Source organism: Parambassis ranga, chromosome 6, assembly GCF_900634625.1.
Source record: "Parambassis ranga chromosome 6, fParRan2.1, whole genome shotgun sequence".
Taxonomy (NCBI): domain Eukaryota; kingdom Metazoa; phylum Chordata; class Actinopteri; family Ambassidae; genus Parambassis; species Parambassis ranga.
Window position 1 is genome coordinate 10,056,310 of NC_041027.1, and position 20,130 is coordinate 10,076,439.

Below are 20,130 nucleotides of genomic sequence, written 5' to 3' on the forward strand. Positions count from 1 at the left end.
AGAACGTGCTTGAGACGAGCTCTTGAGAGCAGTGTGAGATGAATTTTCAAGTCTTAATGTTGTGCAACACCAAAAAATCCTGAGATACGGCTGTATCTGTTGCAGCTTTCTGAATCAGATATGATGTTTGTTTTTTTTGTTTTTTTACCATATTTTGATTAAAAAAGTTTCCCTTTTTGTGATAGAGCTCTGACTTAAACATGTTATCAAGGTGACGAAGGTCTGACGGGAAATTTCAGTTTTAACAAACACGCATACAAACATAATATTACCATTTAATATTTTAATTCAGGTATCCTTAATATTTTGATTGCACATTTAAAAAGCATAAGAAGAAACCCCTTAAATTAATACAAACTGATACAAACTGTGCCTCTACCATATAAAATCAATGCAAGATTTTTCTCAGAATTTTATGTTTACAGATGTTACAAATGTTTTGTTTAAAGGTTGGGTAGGAGATATCCTTCTGATGCACTTTTTGTTAAATTAGTGTAACTTCTCTTTACAATCCGATAGCAACCAATTAGTTTGGCAGTCTCGCTTTAAAACGAAGAATATTAATCATCTGTGGAAGCTATAAAACACTAAAAACATCAGCCAATCCTATGAAGCACCCCTGCGCGGAGTGTTGGCTGGTTGTCACTCTCTTCCTGCTCTGCACGCACCAGAGAGGTACGTGCATGATGGCCGAAGTCACAGACTGGTTGGGAGGCGTGGGTTTGGGGTGAGCTCCGAGAGAAAGGGGCCTGTGTTTACTTTCAAAATCAAAATCTCCTACCCTACCTTTAACAGTTGTTAGTTTTGTTGAAATCCTGCATTTATTATTTGTAATTTGTAACAATCGTCTTCACGTATAGAAATAGACATTTGAGTTTGGCCTTCTGTTGGTTTATTTTTTTACCTTTATTTGATGTTTACGTCCTTCCTCAACCCCTAGACGAGCTGGGGACGTTACAACAAAGTTTCTGCCAGGACCCAAAACATGACAAGCTGGTGTGTGTAGTTTAAAAATGAATACGTATATATTCCAGGACCTAGTGGAGTACTCCAGGCACACCAGTGTGGGTCACTCACAGGCCAGTTTGCCATCAAAAGATGAGAGAGTGATGGCGAAGGCCTGCAGGGCACACATGGGGAAGCTGTAGTCCATGGAGAAGACGTCCTCTGCTACACGGCCAAACTGCATCACTATGTAATCATCTATAAAGAAGGGCATTGAAGTTATTATTGATTGACTTCCACTGGTTTAAGAACAATCCTTAAGTCATCTCACCGTTGTCTGGGTGGATTATCTGGAAGTTTTTCACCGAGGCTTGGGTGACACGTCCGTGGAAGTTGAGCACGTATGACTGCGTCTGTTCATTCCAGCTCGGGGATTTGTTCACCAGCGTGACCAGTTTGTCCGTGTTGCCGCTTGCATGACGAGCCAGCAGCGTTTCGATATCCTGAAACGGTGCTAAATGTATCAGTCCACCTGAAACGGCATTGCCAGAATTTATGGACAATTTATACACGTACATTTTTTGGATGGATGGCCACTCGTTCATCGTTCTCCAGCATCCCGGGGATGACAACTGTCATTTTCCTCGGCCCTTTGAAACCCAGCACGTTGGTCTCCTGGAACAGGATGAGTGATTGTGTTACAGTTTATTTGTATATTGTGATAAGTGTCGTTTATACTCACATAGCAAATTGCTGCCAGTTCCTGCCGCACTGATTCACACTCCTTGATGAAGGGTTTCTTCTCTGGGTTTTCACCTCCATCATAGACTGTGAACTTTGTACCCAGAACATTCGACCTGAAATAAACCAGCTGCTTTTATTATGTTTAAATGATGCTTTTAGGCTGTGCGATGGTAACAGGTGACCTGATTTAGCCTACCTTAGCTTTCCTATGTAGCAGTTAGTATCTCTGGACAGATTTGTTGGGTCTGTGGAGATGAGATAGTTGGATGTTTTGCACTTCTTCCTTTTTCTGCCTGCCATTAGAAACACCTAAGAAGATCAAAGGAGAGGTCATCAGATTATTAGAGGTCAACATGCACGATGATTCCGTCTAAACTGTGCAGAGGTGCTAACCCTCTTGCCGTCCTCCTTCTCCATGTGGAGGTAGTAGGTCGGGTAAAAGCCCTTCTCCATGCCTCTCTTGTCCCGGGTGACACGACACTGGATGGTGACGTCTCTGGGAGCGGGACGCAAAGCAAACTTTTCCAGATCCTCCACAGACAGTGGAGAGGATGGCTGAGGTGAAGAAGAGTGAGAATTTGTTTGTTTTGAGATTGTTTTTTGTTTTTCTTAATATATATACGTTCTTTGACGATATTTGAGATATGAATGTTTTCACTCACTCTTTCACTGGATTCACTGTCTGAAGACGAAGACTCCCTGTAGTTGGAGTTAAGAGAAGCTAGACTCGGCGTAGATTTGTCAGCTTTCCTTGACTTCTTTTCTTTTTTCTCCTTTTCCTGGACTTCGTCATCTTTGCTCTCGTCACTTATTTGGCACCTGGCTGTGAAAATTGAGACACACACAAAAAAAATCTTTAACCTAACACCAGTTGATCGTGTAGTGCTCTGGCCCAGATTGTCACTCACATGTGTCCAGTTGATCCTTCCTCTTAGGTGATGGCTTATGAGTCTCGTTCTCCTCTTCATCGTCACTTTCATCATGCTTGTTCTTCTTCGGGCTCGACACCTCCACTGCCGACTCGATCTCTGGAGTCGAAGCTTCCTGTAAATGTTTTTCTACAAAAGAGGACATGTTGAAATACTGCAAGCACTTCAATGACAAGACACAAGCACAGTGATGTTGTTACTTTTTCGATCTTGCTTGGTCTTCTTGCTTGTTTCTTTTATTTTGTCCTTTTTCTTTGGTTTTTTCTCCTTCGTCTCCTTTTCTTTCTCATCTTCTGTCTGTTCCACCTCTAAAAAAGACGGTAGTTGCTCATTAATACTTTTTATTAAGGCTTTTTTAAGTGTCTCTTGAAAACATGCACCACGTAAATGGTCTGAGAGTTTAGTGCACATATCTCACGTTTGGATTTTTCTTTTTTCTTCTTGGTCTTTTTTACATCCACTTGAACCTCATCCTCCTCTTCACACTTTATCTCAGCCTCCTTGTCGATGTCTAAGTTCATTTTCTTAGGTGTAACGTGCTTCTCTGACTGAACCTCATGCACCTCCACACTCGCGATGACGTCACATTCACCCAGTGAGATCTCATCCAGTGGGTTATCATGAGCATGTTCAACTTGATCTACAGGAACAAAAAAAATAAATGGTCGTATTTACTTTATTTGACTTTAAACTACATTATACATCTTCTGCATTATAATGTACTAACCACTCAGAGAGGCGCTGCTCATGGATTGGCTGATCAACAGAGGTGTTTCATCTGATTGGCCAGCTTTGTGCTTCCGATTCTTCTGGCGAGAATCTCGATTGGTCACCACCATTTGAGTGTCAGCCCTCTTCTTTTGCTGCTTTTTCATCAGGAGGGCTCTCTGTGGTGACAAGAGTGTATTCATTCAAACTCTCTTTAGAGGAATGTCTCATATCCCTTTTAAAATTTAGTTCTATTATTATTATCCACAGTGTGGAGCTCTCTATATAATCTGGCTTTTTTTTTCAAAAAACTATAGTTTTTCAAATATTAAGCAATTTCGGTGTCATCTGCCAAATGTATCTCCTCCTACAAATTTCAAGCTACAGACTCCATTTTAGTCTTAAAATGCTCAGTAGATGCTGCTCTATCAAACCTGTATTCAGAACTTTCTAATTCCAAATCGTTTCCGCACGCCAGGCTCTCAAAGTTGGAGTGGTTTTTAATTGCTCTGATTCTCCAGCAATTCAGAGCAATCCTTCGCATCAGCATTCAAAGCAATGCTTCAGCTGCAGCAATCAAACTTGCATTTTCTTCAGGAAATGCCCTTTTCTAGTTTGAATTACATTCTTCACTTACTAATTGCCATTGCAATCACTTGTATTAGTAATATTCATTTAGGATTAATTGCCACTGTAAGCTACTGTCAGTCCTCATTCTCTGCTGTCTTTCTGTTGTTTCAGACATGTAGTGTGCTGTGGTGGCAATAGGCCCATGTTCCAAACAGCAGGTGGTTCTGACACAGGCAGCCATGACCTCATGAGACTTTTCCAGCTCTAATCAAACCCCACAATAATCATTGTATTGTTTGTGCTGAAGCATCACAGTTTAAAGGCACTTAAAAAAGTAACATCGCTATGTGAGTTATGATGTAAAATTTTTTCTACTACTTTATAATGTGCATTAAACATCAGATTCTATGTTTACCTGGTTGTCCAGCTTCTGTTGTCGTATATCCGGATCTTCCATGTCTGTATCAACTGCAAATGATAAAGTTATCAGTGGCTAAATAAGAATATCTGAAAACAGTCGATGATCCACCACCAATCTTCAGTGTGTAAAAACACTTAAAAATATCCAAAAACTAAATCAATCAAAGCATATCAACGGGTGTTTTTGATAGTGTCCCTTAGCTCCATCTGCCTGTCTGTCCACCTGCATGTAGCAGAAGGCAAAGTAGATTACAAGGGGATAATGTTCTTAAAGCACACTGCTCACAGCTCAGTCAGTACCGACAGCCTGCTCGCTTTTTTTATGAAGAACTGAGGCATAAAAGAAACATGACGGTGGCGTCCTGCTCCTCTTCTGCCTGTCTGTTTAACATCACTTACCTTCGGGGTAAACAGGGATGTAATTGCTGGCATCACAATCTGTCCCTAATTCTTTGTACTGCGCTGTCGTGTCCGTTTCTTGGGCGTTAAAGCCCACCGAACAATAATACACCGCCATAAAAAAACACAAGATGCTAGCCCGCCACTACATTAAGTTTATTCGTTACCCCTGGATACGAAGAGTGACGTAACCCTGCTGATAGCAGCCTTGAAGCTTCAGTTTAACGTGAAAATAATCAGAATTAATTTATGTGTTATATTTTTTTTATTTAGTTATAACCACCTATGCTTAATTCGTTACAATTCCATTTCATTTAAGTGTATTTTATGTATTTTAAAGGTTTTCTGCGTTCTGTACTTTGTATTTCAAATAGTTAATAAAACGATTTATTGTGATTTATTATTATTAATTTACGCTCTCTTAATACTGTAAAACACTTAAATAGGTAGGATTTTATTTTTTGTTAGAGACGTAAACAACCGGAAATAGAAAATACCGGACGTTGCTAGGATACAAGGAGGTAAACAGGAAATCGGCCTGCTTTACGCCATTCCGATACTTTTACATCACTTTTAAGTGCTAAATGCTTTTTGACCGACAAGTATGGTGTGCGTGTATGTTGCCTAATGACAGTTTGTCCAATTTATAGTTGCGTTATATCTGCAATAGAAGAAAAATAATGGATGTTAAAATAAAGGTAAGCTGTCTCTGCTGATCTACACTGTATACCATTGTCTGTAATACACTGCATGTAAAACACAGATGGTTTTCTGCTGCAGCTGCCACGGGCCCTGAAAGCTACATTGATGCTATGGTGAGAACCTGTAATCCACATCCTTTTAATTCCACGCAGCTTTAGTTAAACACTTCTTCCTAACTCCTTCTCTGTGTGTTTCCAGGACAGATGTAAGCTACCATGACATGGAGGAGATCGACAAGCTGCAGTCCATTCCTGAGCTCGAGAGGTTTCTGCCCATGTGTATAACATGCATTGATTTGTGAGCAAACATGCAGTACTGACTTTCTTTTTCCTGTCGTCTGGCACAGTGCTTTAGGCAGTGTGTTTAGCATTGAACTGCCTGAACCAAAAAGAGGAGTTCTGCTGGAGCTGTACGTCCAGACGGTCCTCTTTTGCAGAGAGCACAGCTTTAGAAAAGAACAAACATCTGCTCTCCTGTCCATCATCAAGTCTATCCATGAGGCCAACATTGGTGAGTCTCATTATTATTATTATTAAGGTGAGAATATATTTCTACTGAATACAGCCACTGTTTCATTTATATTTCTTGCAGAAACTCCTCTTGACAACAAAGACGAGTGTCTGGAATACTGCAGGGAGCTTCTGCTCTGTCACTCAGTCAGGGTGTGTGAAGCTTTTAACACAGGTTCCTTTTATTTTCTCTCAATATGAATGCTGGCTCATCTGTCTCTGTGTTAAACAGCGGCCTCCTTTTAGTGTCAACCTCTTTGGCTTTGAGGAAGCAAACTGCATCCTAAAATACATCCTCAGCAGCTACCTGAGACACTACAAACTCTACAAATACATCTTTACCACACAGGTGAGACATATTCCACTTCATACAAGCAGATGTGTTCATTTTTGTTCATCTTGTTCTGCCTGTTATCAACAGGTAAAGCTTGATTTGTCTTTGACATACTCTGGAATGACGGACAATGGACCACCGACCACGGAGGACTCTTCTGAGCCAGGTTTGTATGTCTTATATTATTTAAGATGTTCTTATGGCCTATCCACCTTTATCACTGCTTTTGTGCTGTGTTGCATTGAGAGTGAAAATTCAGAATATATTTAGACGTCCTTTAACCATATTTCTTAATATTTTTAACACTTAATTACCCAGATGTTATGGAGAAAGAAGCTGAAGCAAAGAACAACTGCTCCCCTGAAACACAAGAAGCATCCATTACAGAGCAGGAGGAAGCCTCACAGTAGAATCACTTCACTAGAAGAACAGCAAAGGATGCTCAGATAATGAGTGCTCGCGCAAATCAGGACATTTTTGAGTATTTCTTTTTATTTTAAATGAAACTTTTTTTATGCATATACAGTACAATGTTTATCTGCATTTGTACATTTACTGTACATTTTTCAAGCAGGCACTTTTCAGGAAAAGTGCTTCTTATTAGGCTGAAGAATGGACCTAGTAGGGAATGGTGTTATTTAGTTTGAATAAAAATACAGTCTTCACACTTAGTATGAGTGAGTTTCCTGTTGAGGAATGTTCATCACGTGCACGGCAGCTACAGCATTCTCAAACAAAAACTCCAAATGAGCAACCAATCAGCAACAAGACACACGACAGCCATCTTGGAGGTTAATTAAAGCAGACTCCTCTATGCAGTCTCGCATTGAGGAGAGAGGTCAGATGTTTTGTGGGCTAACCCTTTAACAATTATATCTTACTCATGTCTTGAAGCACTGATTTACAACACTGGAATATTTCTATATGTAAATCTAAACTTAAAACAATATTAGGTTTCTATTAGTAATTAATCACAGTGCATTAATTTCCACTTCACACAGTACTTAAAAACAGATCCCATCTGCAGTTATAATGGACCATAAACAGGTAAAATCTTAGAATACACAATGTCCCTAAATGATCAATTTTATCAATTATTATTTGTGCAACGTTTCTTCTACTGCAAAGTGTGCTGAAAACAGGATGAGTCTGACAAGAGGGTTTAGAATAGTCATATCCTTGGATCAAACCACAGATAAAGAATACTAAGTTGTGCGTGCTTATCTTAAACGGGCAGAGTCACGGTGCACATTAAGGCATATAAACATCCTGATCCGCTCATCTTAAAATTAAACAGTTAATTGACGAGACAAACACTGTCATGACAGCACATGCGAATGTTTAAATAAAAATCGTGTTTAGGATTGACCTTTTTATGTTTCAAAGTCCTCCAGACCCAGCAGCATGGTCTTAGCTGTGTTCTGAAAGAGGGCAGCTCGGTTCTGTTGCTCCCCTTTCTTCACCCAGTGCCCATAAATGCGGAAGGCGCAGCCGTCGATGAGTTTACGGATACCGCGCACGGAGTAAGGATCTCTGACCAGCACCTCCCGTGTGAGTGGCCTTACCCTGCGGTAACGGCTGTACATCCGGATACAAGCGAGCACACTGACTATCAGTACCTGCACAATTCAAGATAGAAGAGCAGATTAGAATTTGTGCTTAAAATATGCTGTTTTTCATTACAACACATTGAGTCTCACCCTAAATGTCTTTCTGGGACTGAAGAGTCGCACATCGTCCTTCTGGTACTGTCTGAAGAAAGGATGTGCCAGGGCTTGTTCAGCAGTCAGACGGGCAGTTGGCTCCACCACCAGCAGCCTGGATATCTGCGTTACAGATGGACACAGATATTAGAACATACTCTGTGCAGTTGTTGTACTCCCATCAGAGGTTAATTAAGACATCAGCTTACCAGATCTTTTACAGTGTCAGACCGGTCATCCCACTCAGGTGAGGTAAACTGGTAGCGCCCCTCCATGATCATCCTCAGCATCAGCATCTGTTTGCGGTGCCAGAAAGGTGGTGAGCCAGCCAGTAAGGTGAAGAGGATGACTCCACACGCCCAGCTTACAAACAATAAAACAAAATATAGAATCAGAAGCGAGGGAAAAGCACGTGCGAGTGTGAATTATAAAACTCCGATAAGGACTTACAGATCCACCTCCTTGCCATAGCCTGGGTGCATTTCATCCATGGAACATTTCAGTATTTCTGGGGCCAAATAACCAGGTGTTCCACAGAGCTCTAATTATAACAGACCAAAGTTTACACAAATGAAAAGTATTCCCACAGCTACTGCTGTACCGTGAGCTGCAGTCATACCTCTAAGCTTCTCGCCAGGTTGTAGCTGCACTGAGAAGCCAAAGTCAGACAGTTTGATGTGGCCATGATCATCCAGGAGAATGTTCTCAGGTTTTAGATCCCGGTGCACAATGTTGAGGGAGTGGAGGTACTGCACAGCCTCCAGCAGGGCACGCATCATACTCCTGTATTAAATGGATGTGGGTCAAGAAAACACAGTGAGTCCTTTCAAGTCAGTTTTTGTTGTGTTTCTTTTTTTGCAAATCTATTGTTAGAAAATTAAATTGAGGTCTAATTTCTGGTAATACTGATAGTTTTTATGCTGGAGCTCACCTGGTTTCCTTCTCGCTTAATGTAACTTTTTCTGTGAGGTAGTCAAACAGTTCTCCTCGTCTCATGCTGTTAAAAGAAAAAACAGATTCATACCATGCAAAATTTATATTTAAATGTCACAAAATATTGTATTTGAGCTGTTTGTTTCACACTCACAGGTCAAACACCAAAAATATGAAGGTAGTGGACTCGTAGGAATCAATGAGAGTGACTGAAGAGAAAACAGAAAACAGTTTCAACACTTGTGAATTTACAAAAAAAAAACAGAAGATCAAAGTATCTTACAAGTCTCAAAGAGTAAAATTGCAACATACTGATGGAGGAGTGTCCCTTCACCATGTTGAGTACTTGGATTTCTTTCAGTGTGGAGGTTTTCACCTCCTCCAGCTGCACGGGTGTCATCTTCTCTGCCGTGATCTCGATGATCTTCACTGCCAGCTCCTGACCAGTGTGTCTGTGCACACACCTGCGCACAACACTGCTCACACCCCTAAGACAATTGGCATTCAGTACAAATGATTTTATCACAATCAACTAGGACACAACAGGAACATTATTTCGGGATATTTGCTGTTAGACTCACCTCCCAATCACTTCTTTAGGATCATACTTCTGGTAGAACTCCTTGGCTCCCACCCAGTCTGGTAATTCATCTCCAACAACAATGTCTTTGGTCATGGTAACAGTATATCAATCTGTAATAACAACAAACATTCGGTACACACGTGTTATTTTGTAACACTGCTGCTTCAATTCCAGGAACTACAGTGTGCTGACTCTAGTTGAGGAAGTATTGTTTTGTTTTTGTTTTTTTGCTTTAGTTTAATTCTAGTTAACAGATTATATCTGTGATTTATTTGCCACATGCAAAAATGTGCCCTTTCTATATATCATAAGAGCTAGATCATATGCTGTAGATTTGGCCTTGCTGCAGCGGTAGGTTCACTGACCGAACAGGAAGCTACTCACCATTTATGCAATCAAACGAAGAAGGAATCGCTATAATCGTGCCATATCAGCTCGAAGAATCTACCGCGAAGCCATAATTGTGTGAGATTCAGCGGCGACAGTGCTAAATTAAGCAAGAGTTAATGTTACAGTTAGCTAGCACCTGGGCTCTGTTTACATTCTGGTCACGTTCGATGAAAACGCCTGTAGCTTGTTGTTACAGTGTAGGTCAGCGCTGCCCCCTTGAGGCCGGAGTGGAAATTGCAACATGTTTTTCACGTATTCGGGGGGTTTTGCAGCGACAATATAAAAAACTGTACTACTTATGTAGTTGCATTATTATGTAACATATCACAATGGAATGACTGTTCTGTTGTTTAATCATCTCGAGTAAAAAATAAAAATATGTTTTAAGCATAATGTACAGTAGATGGCGATAACGCTCTGTCTGCTTGCCACTCGTATTAGAGACGACGAAGAAGAAATGCATTGCCGCTACTTCCTGTTACTTCTCTGGATGCCCTGAGTTTACGTCTCAACCGCTTCTTGTGACGGTCTGTAACGTTGATATTCTCTAGTTAAACTCCGCGTACATTTTTTTTGTATTTACAGTTTGATTTCAGAATATCGTATATGTTACATAATGGTCAGAGATGAACAAAATCCGACCCCCAGACATTAAATACGCCAGACAAAGAGCGCCGTTTAGCTAACCAGTGCATTAGCTGGTGTAGCATTAGCCAAACGACCGTTAGCAAGCTTGCTGCATTTTTTTTGCAAAAATGTAAAAACGGCGGTAGCTTTTGGAAAGCCGCTTATAACATTAGTCAACATAACACACAATAGAAGAGCATCGAGGAGTATTTAATACTGGGACTTTTAATGCAAACTTTTCTAGCTATCATTAAATGAATGAGTTGCCGCAGAGTAATCAGTTGTTAATCACTCTGTAGTTTCTTAAAGATTCGTCGTTGGGTAACGTTTTTATGTCATGATTCATCTCATGCAGGTAAAGCAAAGATGTCAGGTGCTGGGGGAGGAAAACGTCCCTCAGGGGGCGACAGCCCCCCTGGCCCACCTGAGAAGAAAAGCAAAAAGGAGGAGAAGACCACAACCACCCTTATTGAACCAATACGCATAGCTGGAGTCTCTTCAACGGTCAGTGATTGTCACTCATTACATCTAGAGTCCATTTTTGACCTCTCAGTATATTTTTTAGCAACATTTCCAAGCTCTAAAATTTCGGACTTTCTTGTTTACGGCTGATCTATATAGGAGGAAATGGACATGAAGGTGCTACAGTTCAAGAACAAGAAGCTGTGTGAGCGCTTGGAACAGCGACAGGCAATGGAGGATGAGTTACGAGAGAAAATTGAAAAACTGGAGAAGAGACAGGCCACTGATGACACCACCCTGCTGATTGTCAATCGCTACTGGTCTCAGGTAATTTTGCACTTTTTATTATGTTGTTCTAAGAAGTGTGTTCAGCATGTTGTGTTGTCTGTAAACCCTGAATCTGATTTTCCTTTTTGTTTGTGTGCATTTAACATATTAGAGGTTCTACATTTTTCTCAGTTTGTGAAGGAGTAAACATTGGTGGTCAAAGCATCTGTGAAATCACTGTACGAGTACAACATGGATGTTGTTTCCAGAAGATTAACACTTCTTTCAATCCTTATATCTCTAATTTGCAGTTGGAAGATAATGTACAAGTTATGCGTAAACGTATTGAGCCAGAAGCATCAGCATCATCTATCCCAGCTCCACCATCAGCACCCCTCCCTGACACACCAATGGAGGAAGATGGTGTCAGGTTGTCTTCTCCACCTGCTGTGCCTCACCCTCCTTTACCAGAGACTCATAATGAAGGTGAACAGCCAGAGCAGCAACAGCAAGACGATCACCAAGAAGAGCATCAGGAGGAGCAGCAGCCACAACCCCCTCCTCCTGCTGGGACAGATGAGCTAATGACGCCAACAGAACCACCCCCTGATTCTAAAACAGGTAAGCACCGATTGTTGTGACAAACCTGAACTTTTGAAAGGCACGCTTACTGTTGACTTTTTCTGTTGACATTACTGGCTGTGTTGTAGAGCTGTTGTCCTTGTGACAAGCTTTGTGCAGCAAAAGCAGTTGCATAGTAAGCTCATTACTTTACGGCTATATAAAGGAGAAGTAGCTTCACTCTGGTGTTTTTTTATTAGTTTTATCAAATGCTGCAGTTCTGTGGAAGACTACTGTTACATGTTCTTTTACATATATTGGCATACTCCTTTAAAAACAGTCATAGACTTTATATTCAAGAGTACAGTATTAACTCTTCTGTCAGTCTTTAGAAGTTTCATTGTGCCTTTTTTTGTTGGAAATATCCTGACGTTGTTTTGTGTGTTGCAAGATATTTTTCATGTTCCTTGATTAGTTCTTGATGTCGTATTAGTGCCGTCTCTTCTGACCAGTTCTTTGTTTGCACATATGTGCAGATGGGTCACCACCTCCTCCTCCATTAAGTGAAAGTGCTAAGGGCTTCCTGGCCACACTGGAGCAGAGCAGTGAGGAGGAATTAACTCTGCAACTCCAGGACCGCATGCAGTTCAGCAAAGATGTCATTGCCTGCTTGGTGTGTTCCTTTGACAGACTCCACAGTTGCATCAATGATATGAGCAAAGTGGCCATGAGTGCAGGTAACTATAGCAAATTACACATTTATGTAGGTCAAACTTTGGTTCATTATACCCCACGTAAAAGCTGCTCACTACTTCATTTTCATCATACGTCATTATATATATTATGTGTAAATGCTGTCAATATGAGCAGGGCTTTGATACAGTATATAGTTGCTTCAACTCTGATTTGGTACAATTTTGTTGATCATTGTTAGCATATGAAGATGAAAACCAGTCTGAAATCATCAATATGAATCACAATCTGCTGGAGGAGAACAGTCTACTGCGAGACCGCGCTACTCTCCTGCAGGGACGACACCACAAGATGTCTATGGAGGTACAGAGTTCTGGGCACTGTTTGTGTTGAATATTTGTAATGTGAATGACATGTCAAGAGTATGTGAATGTGTAAAACTGTAGTCGTGCAGGTACACAGCCAATACTGAACTCTTATTAGCATTGATGCAACTGTTATTTTTTCGTTTTTGTCTTGTAGTACAATGAGTTGGTGGACAAGGTGACCAGTGCAGAGACTAAGGTGTCTGAGATGGAGACGACGGTGGAGGACCTGCAGTGGGACATTGAGAAACTCCGCAACAGAGAACAAAAACTCAACAAACACCTAGCTGAGGCCATGGAGCAGGTGTGTTTGTATTATTTTTTTCTGTCCACAAGGTGTCAGCCCATTCTTTTGTTCATGTCTCATTCATGAGTTCATTCTGGTTTTAAGCATCGAGGCATGTCAAGCCAGCTGTCTTATTAATGCACATCTCAGTTTTACCTGGGTCAGCAATGTAAGCATGGAAATAGAAAAGACATGCTATATGTGCTGGGACACAATAATGTAAGGGATTAGCTTTTTTCTGTCTGTCATCAGTTAGTGTGATCTATTTTTTGCTTAGGACAAGCACAACTCTACAAAGTGTATGTTAGATGATCTCACATTTTCTTACTGCTGTAGTTGTTTGTTCATCTTTTTGATACATACTGTTTTCTTTCTGCAGTTGAAGTCTGGATACAGCAGCACTGGCAGCTCAGGTGGGCTGCCAGGAGGCCAGATTACATTAAACATTCAGAAGGTGAGCACAAAGGCAAATGGTGACAAAAGCTGATTATGTCCTAAACATATCTGATTCTTCCATATCTAAATTTAGAATGCAGACTGTCAGAATAAAGTTTTGTGTTTTCTTTATATCTTAGTTTGAGAGTCTCAACACAGAGTTGGAGCATTTCCAAGAGCTGGCTAACAGCCGGATGGCAGAGTTGGAGAAACTTCAGGTTGAGCTCCAAGAGGCTGTGAGGGAGAGCGAGAAGCTCAAGGTAAAAATAAAGAATCTTTGTCACTACATTCAGAAACCAATTTCATATTTTAGACTCTAGTCACTTTGAAATCCGTGAGTGACGTGTTGGTGAATTTAGTGGTAACAGATTGACCTTCATTTTCATCTCACTATTTATCCCATTTTTCAGATGGACTTGCGTAATATTCCAGAAGAGGTTGTGAAGGAAACCTTAGAATACAAATGCCTGCAGTCTCAGTTCTCTCTGCTGTACAATGAATCTCTCGGAGTTAAAACCCAGCTGGATGAGGCGCGGGCTCTCCTGCTCACTGCAAAGAATGCCCATCTCCGACAGATCGAGCACATGGAGGTGATTCTGACAGAGTTTATTGGTGCAATTAAACGATGTTTATAATGAATGAAAACAAACTTTGCAGTTCATTGAAAGCTCGTGATTCTTCACATCAGATTGTGTGTATCATTACAATTGCTTAGCAACATAACAAACATTACCCCCTGTTTTCAACCATGCAGAGTGATGAGCTGTCTGTGCAGAAGAAGCTGCGAACGGATGTCATTCAGCTGGAGGACACTCTGGCCCAGGTGCGCAAAGAGTATGAGATGCTGCGCATTGAGTTTGAGCAGAACCTGGCAGCCAACGAGCAAGCAGGTACCCATTGAAACACACCCTCACATCAGTCCTCAAAGACTTCGGAATGTAACAGTGTAAAAGTTTAAAGCTGCCAATGAAAGAACACTGTATTGTTTATTATAATCTGGGGTTGACATTCATACTGATCAGCAGTGTTGCTTTCTATTATCTCTTAGTGTGCTTCACTTTGTGTCATGATGTCATTTCCCTGCACCCTGTCATTGAGTTCATCATTTAAAGCTTCACCATGCAGTTTCATAATGTTGAATGACAGAAAACAAAACCACGTATGTGTGTTTTCATCTGTTCTCGGCTCACTCAGGACCAATCAACAGGGAGATGCGGCATTTAATCAGCAGTCTTCAAAACCACAACTTACAGTTGAAAGGTGACGTGCAGCGATACAAAAGGAAGTTGCGAGAAACACAGATGGAGATCAACAAGGTACAAAACGCTTGTGGTAATTAAATGGAAGGTCTCTTTAAAGTAAATGATGCTTGATATAAAAAATCTTTACTTTTTGGTTTCGCTTGTTGACAGCTGCGTTGTCAAAGTGGTGATGCGGGGGTTCTGATTCTTGAGGAGACAAGTGATAGCATGGATGTGAAGAAAGAGGATGATGAAGACCAGGAAGAAGAGGAAGAAAGGAGGAAAGAACAGGAGAGACAGCGAGCCCGCGAGAGAGAGAGGGAAAGGGAGGCTGAACGTGAACGAGAGAGGGAGCGGGAAAGAGAGAAGCAGCGCAGTGACGAGCTGAAGAGGAAGGACTCGGACACCCTGAAGATGCTCAGAGTAGAACTCAAGTAACACTTTATTTTTATTTACATGCTTGACTCAAGTCAATTGATGTATATGTAAAATAATGTGTTTGATTTAATGTGATCTCTGTGTCCTGTCAGGAAAGCTCAGGAGTCCCAGAAAGAGATGAAGCTTCTGCTGGACATGTACAAATCTGCACCGAAGGAGCAAAGAGACAAAGTGCAGCTTATGGCAGCTGAGCGCAAATCTAAAGCTGAGGTTTGTCCCGTTTTTTTGCATGTAATAAATCCTCTTTGTTTGTGGCTGACTGTAACAGAAATTAAATCATCAATCACTTTTTCAAACTGCCCAGGTGGAAGAGCTGAGGATGCGAGTGCGAGAGCTCGAGGAGAGGGAGAGGAAGGAGAGCAAGAAGCTGGCTGATGAAGATGCTCTGAGGAAGATAAGGGTGGCAGAAGAAACCATTGAGCATCTGCAGAAGAAACTAGCTGCCACGAAACAGGTATGGACGTGTAGTGTACTGTAACATATGAGGAGAGCAGGTATAGGACAGGAGGATGAGTGCATCATTATTATCTCATACAGGAGTGATGTTTGTCCAACAGTGTACAAACATAAAACACCTTAAGTATATGTCCTACACACATGTAGTTATTACAAGTGTTGGCAAACTGCTAAAGATAAAGTAGCAGATCAAATTCAAAGCTCTTTTGACTCCATATATATAATGAGATGCGAATATACCTCTTGACATCAGTCTAAATGTCATTGTAAGGCCTGTGGGACTGCACCAGATATTATTTCACAATCAGCTGTGGTAAGAATGAAACTAGTGCAATGAATTTCACATTTGCCTGAGAAAGAAGTTCTTCTAATCTTAGATGAGTAAAAAAGGGAACTGGAAAGCTGACACTAAGCGAGTCTGATCAGCTGAATATGTATTATATATATATATATTGGGTAATGTTTTGAGCACTAATTTGGGTCTCTTTTTGTCATTTATGCCTATTTGGATTGTTTATTTTAAGTTTCTAGATTATGTCTGCTTTTATTAATACTGGAAAATCAGAAACGGATATATAGATATAAAGATCCTAAAATCATGTGTGTCACTTTTTAGCCTAGCAGCTACTTTCCTCTGTACTGTGCAGTACGGTTAGTTTAGTGATTTCACACTCTTGTCTGACCTGCTATGAGCGAAACTAAAAAAGATGATGCTGACGATTTATGGCTGAAACATAAGTCACGGGATGAGAATTCCTGTAGTGTGAGCCAACCTGATAAATCCTAAGCATGCATAGCACTCTGATCTGAGCTCACCCGCACGGCTGAGTCTTCCAAACATAAGTGTTGAGGCGTTTATGGAATGTTATTATTAAAAAAAATATTAGACACTCCTGGGATAGAAAATTAAAACATTATCTCTCCTGGGTCAAATGTAAGTGAAGTAATGTCACTGGAACTGTAAAACTGAAGTTGCATAGATTATGGACACACCCACCATTGGATATTGTAATGGCCTCTTCTTGTCACCATAATATTTATTCTGTTGTCCGCCTGGGTGTTATCTGCCACCCTGAGATGAGCTTTCAGTTTGGGTTGCAACAGATGTTTTATCGGATACTCTGTAGCTCCTCATGCTTGGGAGGTCGTGCAGAACATAATTAATAGAGGGTAAAACATCAGCTGGTCTGATAATGAATTCGTTTTTTATGCCTTTATATCTGGTATAAAGTTTAAGCACAGCAACTCCATTTAGTCAGATGTATTTAATTTCTTCCCCTCGGTTCCACAGCGTTCCACAGAACTCCCATAAACAAGCTACTTGTGTGTTCATCGGACTTGTGTTTATAAGGCCCGGTTGGTTCGTAAATGGGCTGCTTGAAGCAAAACGCACAAATACAGAGAACTTTTAACCATGTTTGCAGTGCAGGAAACAAGCCAGGTGTGTTTTCTGCAGGTCCGTTGCTCATTTATGTCGGCGGTGGTCTTCTTAGTTTGACTCAGAATTCATCAGAGCAATTCTTGACTCATTATAAAGAGAATGGGACAGTATGCATTATATGCATGATTTATGGTATTGCCCAGAGATGTAAGAATATAATTTTTTTTAGTGTTAATAATGGCATCATTTGTTGTAAATGGGGGAAATAAATGTTCTTGTTACAAATACAAATATTTTTTTTACATTGGGTAAGTTGTTACCACAGAGTTTAAACCATCAGGGAACTAAAACGTCTGAAGCTTCCCACCCCCAAACACGTACTTATTTGAGTGGCTGAACAGGCTGTTGAAATAAGGCCCCACTTGTTTTATGCACTGGAGTCCAGAATCCTGTATCTGGCCGTCACTGGCTTTTCTTTGTTTTTAATCTCTGACATATGTGTTTGGAGGAGGAGGAAGCCCTGTTGAGTGAGATGGACGTAACTGGCCAGGCCTTTGAAGACATGCAGGAGCAGAACAGCAGGCTGCTGCAGCAGCTACGGGAAAAGGATGATGCCAATTTCAAGCTGATGAGTGAGCGGATCAAATCAAACCAGATCTACAAGCTGCTGAAAGAGGAGAAAGAGGAACTGGCCGACCAAGTTCTTACCTTCAAAACACAGGTGAGGTGTCAGTTCTTAACCTGAAACTGCAGAACTGATGGCTTTCATTGTGTCAGCAATGAAGCAGTGAAGCAATAGCTGGTGACCATTCCTGCTTCTTCCAGGTGGATGCCCAGCTGCTAGTCGTACAAAAGCTAGAAGAAAAAGAGGGAGTCCTGCAGAGCACGTTAGCAACTCTGGAAAAGGAACTGGCTGTCAGAACACAGGCACTAGAACTCAACAAGAGGAAGGTGAGGAATGTCATCCATCATACTGTCGGCTCTCACACTTCATACTTGCTGATCACTGAGGATTTCAGTGCCAAGCCACATGTCCATGGTTTAAAATCTAAACCTGGAACATTGCAGTCAGAAAAAAAAACCATGTACTGGTACTTACTGTCATGTTGGTGTGTAGATGTGCATATGAAAGTGAAAGGTTGCAGCATCGGTCAGGTACTGCATACGTGTGTAGGAGTGCACAAACAGCTGTGTTCACGTTTTGTGTCCTGTTCTCGTGAATACAATACCTCAGGCCTTAAGGGAATTTCTTCAAATTTGGCACAATCATCCACTTGGACTCAAGGATGAACTGATTATAATTTGCTGGTCACAGGTCACAGTGACCTCATGTGTGTCCCCTTCCTAAACACAATATCTCAGGAATGTCCTGAGGATTTTTTTTAATTTGGCACAAGCTCCACTTGGACTCTGTGAACTGACCAGATTTTGGATGCCAAAGGGCAAAGATTACGTTGACCTTACAAAACACTTGCAGACACTTACTGTGAAAATGCTGCTTAATTCTATGTAGCTTGCAGCTAGGAAAGACTCTAAAAGCATCTGCTATGCAGAGAAATATGCTGCATCAATCAGAGATGTCAAATGCATATAATTTGTAGAATAAAAAATATAGACAACTTTTAAAGAATGGACTCAAGATGCTGTTTTAGCCAGACCATTACAGCACAGGAATCTAGTGCTATTTTATTGAGTGTGTCTGCTTCCTTCCTGGCTGCAGGCGGTGGAGGCTGCACAGCTGGCAGAGGACCTGAAGGTGCAGCTGGAGCATACGCAGGCCAAGCTGAAGGAGATCCAGGTCTCTGTGGCTGAGAACCGCACCGCCCGGGAGAGGGAGAGCAGCAACCTGAAGCGAGCACAGGTATGGTTGGAGCGCAGTGCAAGGAATAGCACTCGATAAACCCCTAAAGGTTACTGACAGGATGATTGCATTTTTGAAGCCGGAGCTCTGACAGTTCTGTTCTCATGCCTTCTAGGAGGATCTGTCCAGGCTGAGACGGAAGCTGGAGAAGCAGAAGAAGGTGGAGATGTACTCTGATGCAGATGAGATCCTGCAGGAGGAAATCAATCAGTACAAGGTGAGGAAAGCAACAACACTGTTATGTGCAGAGATTTGCGACTTTAATTAACTTGTTAGTGACAAGGGAACTACAAAAGTCTGCAGCAGGAAACATGATATGTCGTAATGCTACATCTAATTTGCACGCTTGGCTGGCAGCGGCAGTTTTTTTATTTGTAAGCATGGGCCATAAAGTGAGCTGAACCTCAAGGATATTATGGCTATTTTGTGCATTGGAGACATGAAACATCTTGCTACACTTTCAAGATTTAGCTGTGTTACTATAACTTATAGAGTTAGTAAGTGTGAGGTGTAATCAATATGTTTGTGTGTTTGTCTGTCTCCAGGCCAAACTGCGTTGCCCCTGCTGCAACACACGAGACAAGGAGACGGTGCTCACCAAGTGTTTTCACGTTTTCTGCTACGAATGCCTGAAGATGCGTTACGACACCCGGCAGAGGAAGTGCCCCAAGTGCAACTGCGCCTTCGGAGCCAACGACTTCCACCGCATCTACATCACCTAAGTAACAATAGAAGCAGAGGAGCAAAATGAGAGAAAAACGGTAGAAGGAACCAAAGGATGGAAATATCTGAAGATGATTTCAAAGAGGCAGACACTTTGGGGAGTGTGTGTCCCCGTTTTAATCTCTTTGGAAAAGACTTGTTTTATCACATCATTACTATTTGGTGACCAAACAGATAGTGACTGAGTGTGTTGTGCTGTAGTTAATAAACACAGATGTTTGTGCACACAGTGACGTTCTTACACGTTGCACCGTTTTCCTTTCTTTCCTGTTTGTGTCAGTGTTCGTGTCTTTTCTAACAAACCGGGCCAACTTTTAAAGATTTGCTTTGAACAGCTTAGAAGTGCAGTGAGATGTGGTTGATCATCCTGGAGTGTTTCTTTGAACTGTTTTTTTTTTGTCCTGTTGCTTTTAGAAATCCCATAAAATCACTGAAGCTTAAACTTCAACGTCAAAATTAAAAGAA

At 41.2% G+C, this 20,130-nt stretch overlaps 4 protein-coding genes across 5 annotated transcripts; 2 read left to right on the forward strand and 2 right to left on the reverse strand.

Moving 5' to 3' along the window:
- Positions 1-1,069: 1,069 nt before the first annotated feature.
- Positions 1,070-4,840, reverse strand: LOC114437580 (tubby protein). The gene is made up of 13 exons (XM_028408369.1): positions 4,716-4,840; positions 4,312-4,364; positions 3,346-3,505; positions 3,037-3,258; positions 2,819-2,926; positions 2,598-2,747; positions 2,352-2,512; positions 2,083-2,244; positions 1,886-1,998; positions 1,688-1,802; positions 1,522-1,620; positions 1,277-1,448; positions 1,070-1,203 (listed from the first exon to the last, which is right to left on the reverse strand). Exons 1-13 carry the CDS (start codon positions 4,831-4,833, stop codon positions 1,070-1,072), a joined length of 1,767 nt encoding a protein of 588 aa, XP_028264170.1. The 5' UTR covers positions 4,834-4,840.
- Positions 4,841-5,281: 441 nt separating this feature from the next.
- cfap119 (cilia and flagella associated protein 119) lies at positions 5,282-6,687 on the forward strand. Its single transcript, XM_028407944.1, has 8 exons — positions 5,282-5,413; positions 5,496-5,530; positions 5,616-5,681; positions 5,764-5,927; positions 6,009-6,079; positions 6,159-6,275; positions 6,348-6,426; positions 6,579-6,687. The coding sequence occupies exons 1-8, from the start codon at positions 5,396-5,398 to the stop codon at positions 6,668-6,670; spliced, it is 642 nt and encodes a 213-aa protein (XP_028263745.1). The 5' UTR covers positions 5,282-5,395; the 3' UTR covers positions 6,671-6,687.
- A 45-nt stretch (positions 6,688-6,732) lies between these two features.
- phkg2 (phosphorylase kinase, gamma 2 (testis)) lies at positions 6,733-10,053 on the reverse strand. Its single transcript, XM_028407943.1, has 10 exons — positions 9,864-10,053; positions 9,478-9,589; positions 9,209-9,384; positions 9,051-9,105; positions 8,895-8,960; positions 8,583-8,746; positions 8,414-8,504; positions 8,173-8,326; positions 7,961-8,086; positions 6,733-7,879 (listed from the first exon to the last, which is right to left on the reverse strand). The coding sequence occupies exons 2-10, from the start codon at positions 9,570-9,572 to the stop codon at positions 7,634-7,636; spliced, it is 1,173 nt and encodes a 390-aa protein (XP_028263744.1). The 5' UTR covers positions 9,573-9,589; positions 9,864-10,053; the 3' UTR covers positions 6,733-7,633.
- Positions 10,054-10,292: 239 nt separating this feature from the next.
- rnf40 (ring finger protein 40) lies at positions 10,293-19,906 on the forward strand. 2 transcript variants are annotated; one of them, XM_028407939.1, is made up of 20 exons: positions 10,293-10,396; positions 10,852-11,000; positions 11,118-11,285; positions 11,537-11,846; positions 12,323-12,523; positions 12,721-12,842; positions 13,002-13,148; positions 13,510-13,584; positions 13,706-13,825; positions 13,976-14,155; positions 14,320-14,455; positions 14,760-14,881; positions 14,978-15,240; positions 15,337-15,454; positions 15,549-15,698; positions 17,590-17,802; positions 17,907-18,032; positions 18,802-18,942; positions 19,058-19,159; positions 19,488-19,906. In XM_028407939.1, the coding sequence occupies exons 2-20, from the start codon at positions 10,863-10,865 to the stop codon at positions 19,662-19,664; spliced, it is 3,009 nt and encodes a 1,002-aa protein (XP_028263740.1). In that variant the 5' UTR covers positions 10,293-10,396; positions 10,852-10,862; the 3' UTR covers positions 19,665-19,906. The 2 variants fall into 2 exon arrangements, with proteins under 2 accessions (XP_028263740.1, XP_028263741.1); XM_028407940.1 differs by having other exon boundaries at positions 17,593-17,802.
- The last annotated feature ends 224 nt before the right edge of the window (positions 19,907-20,130 follow it).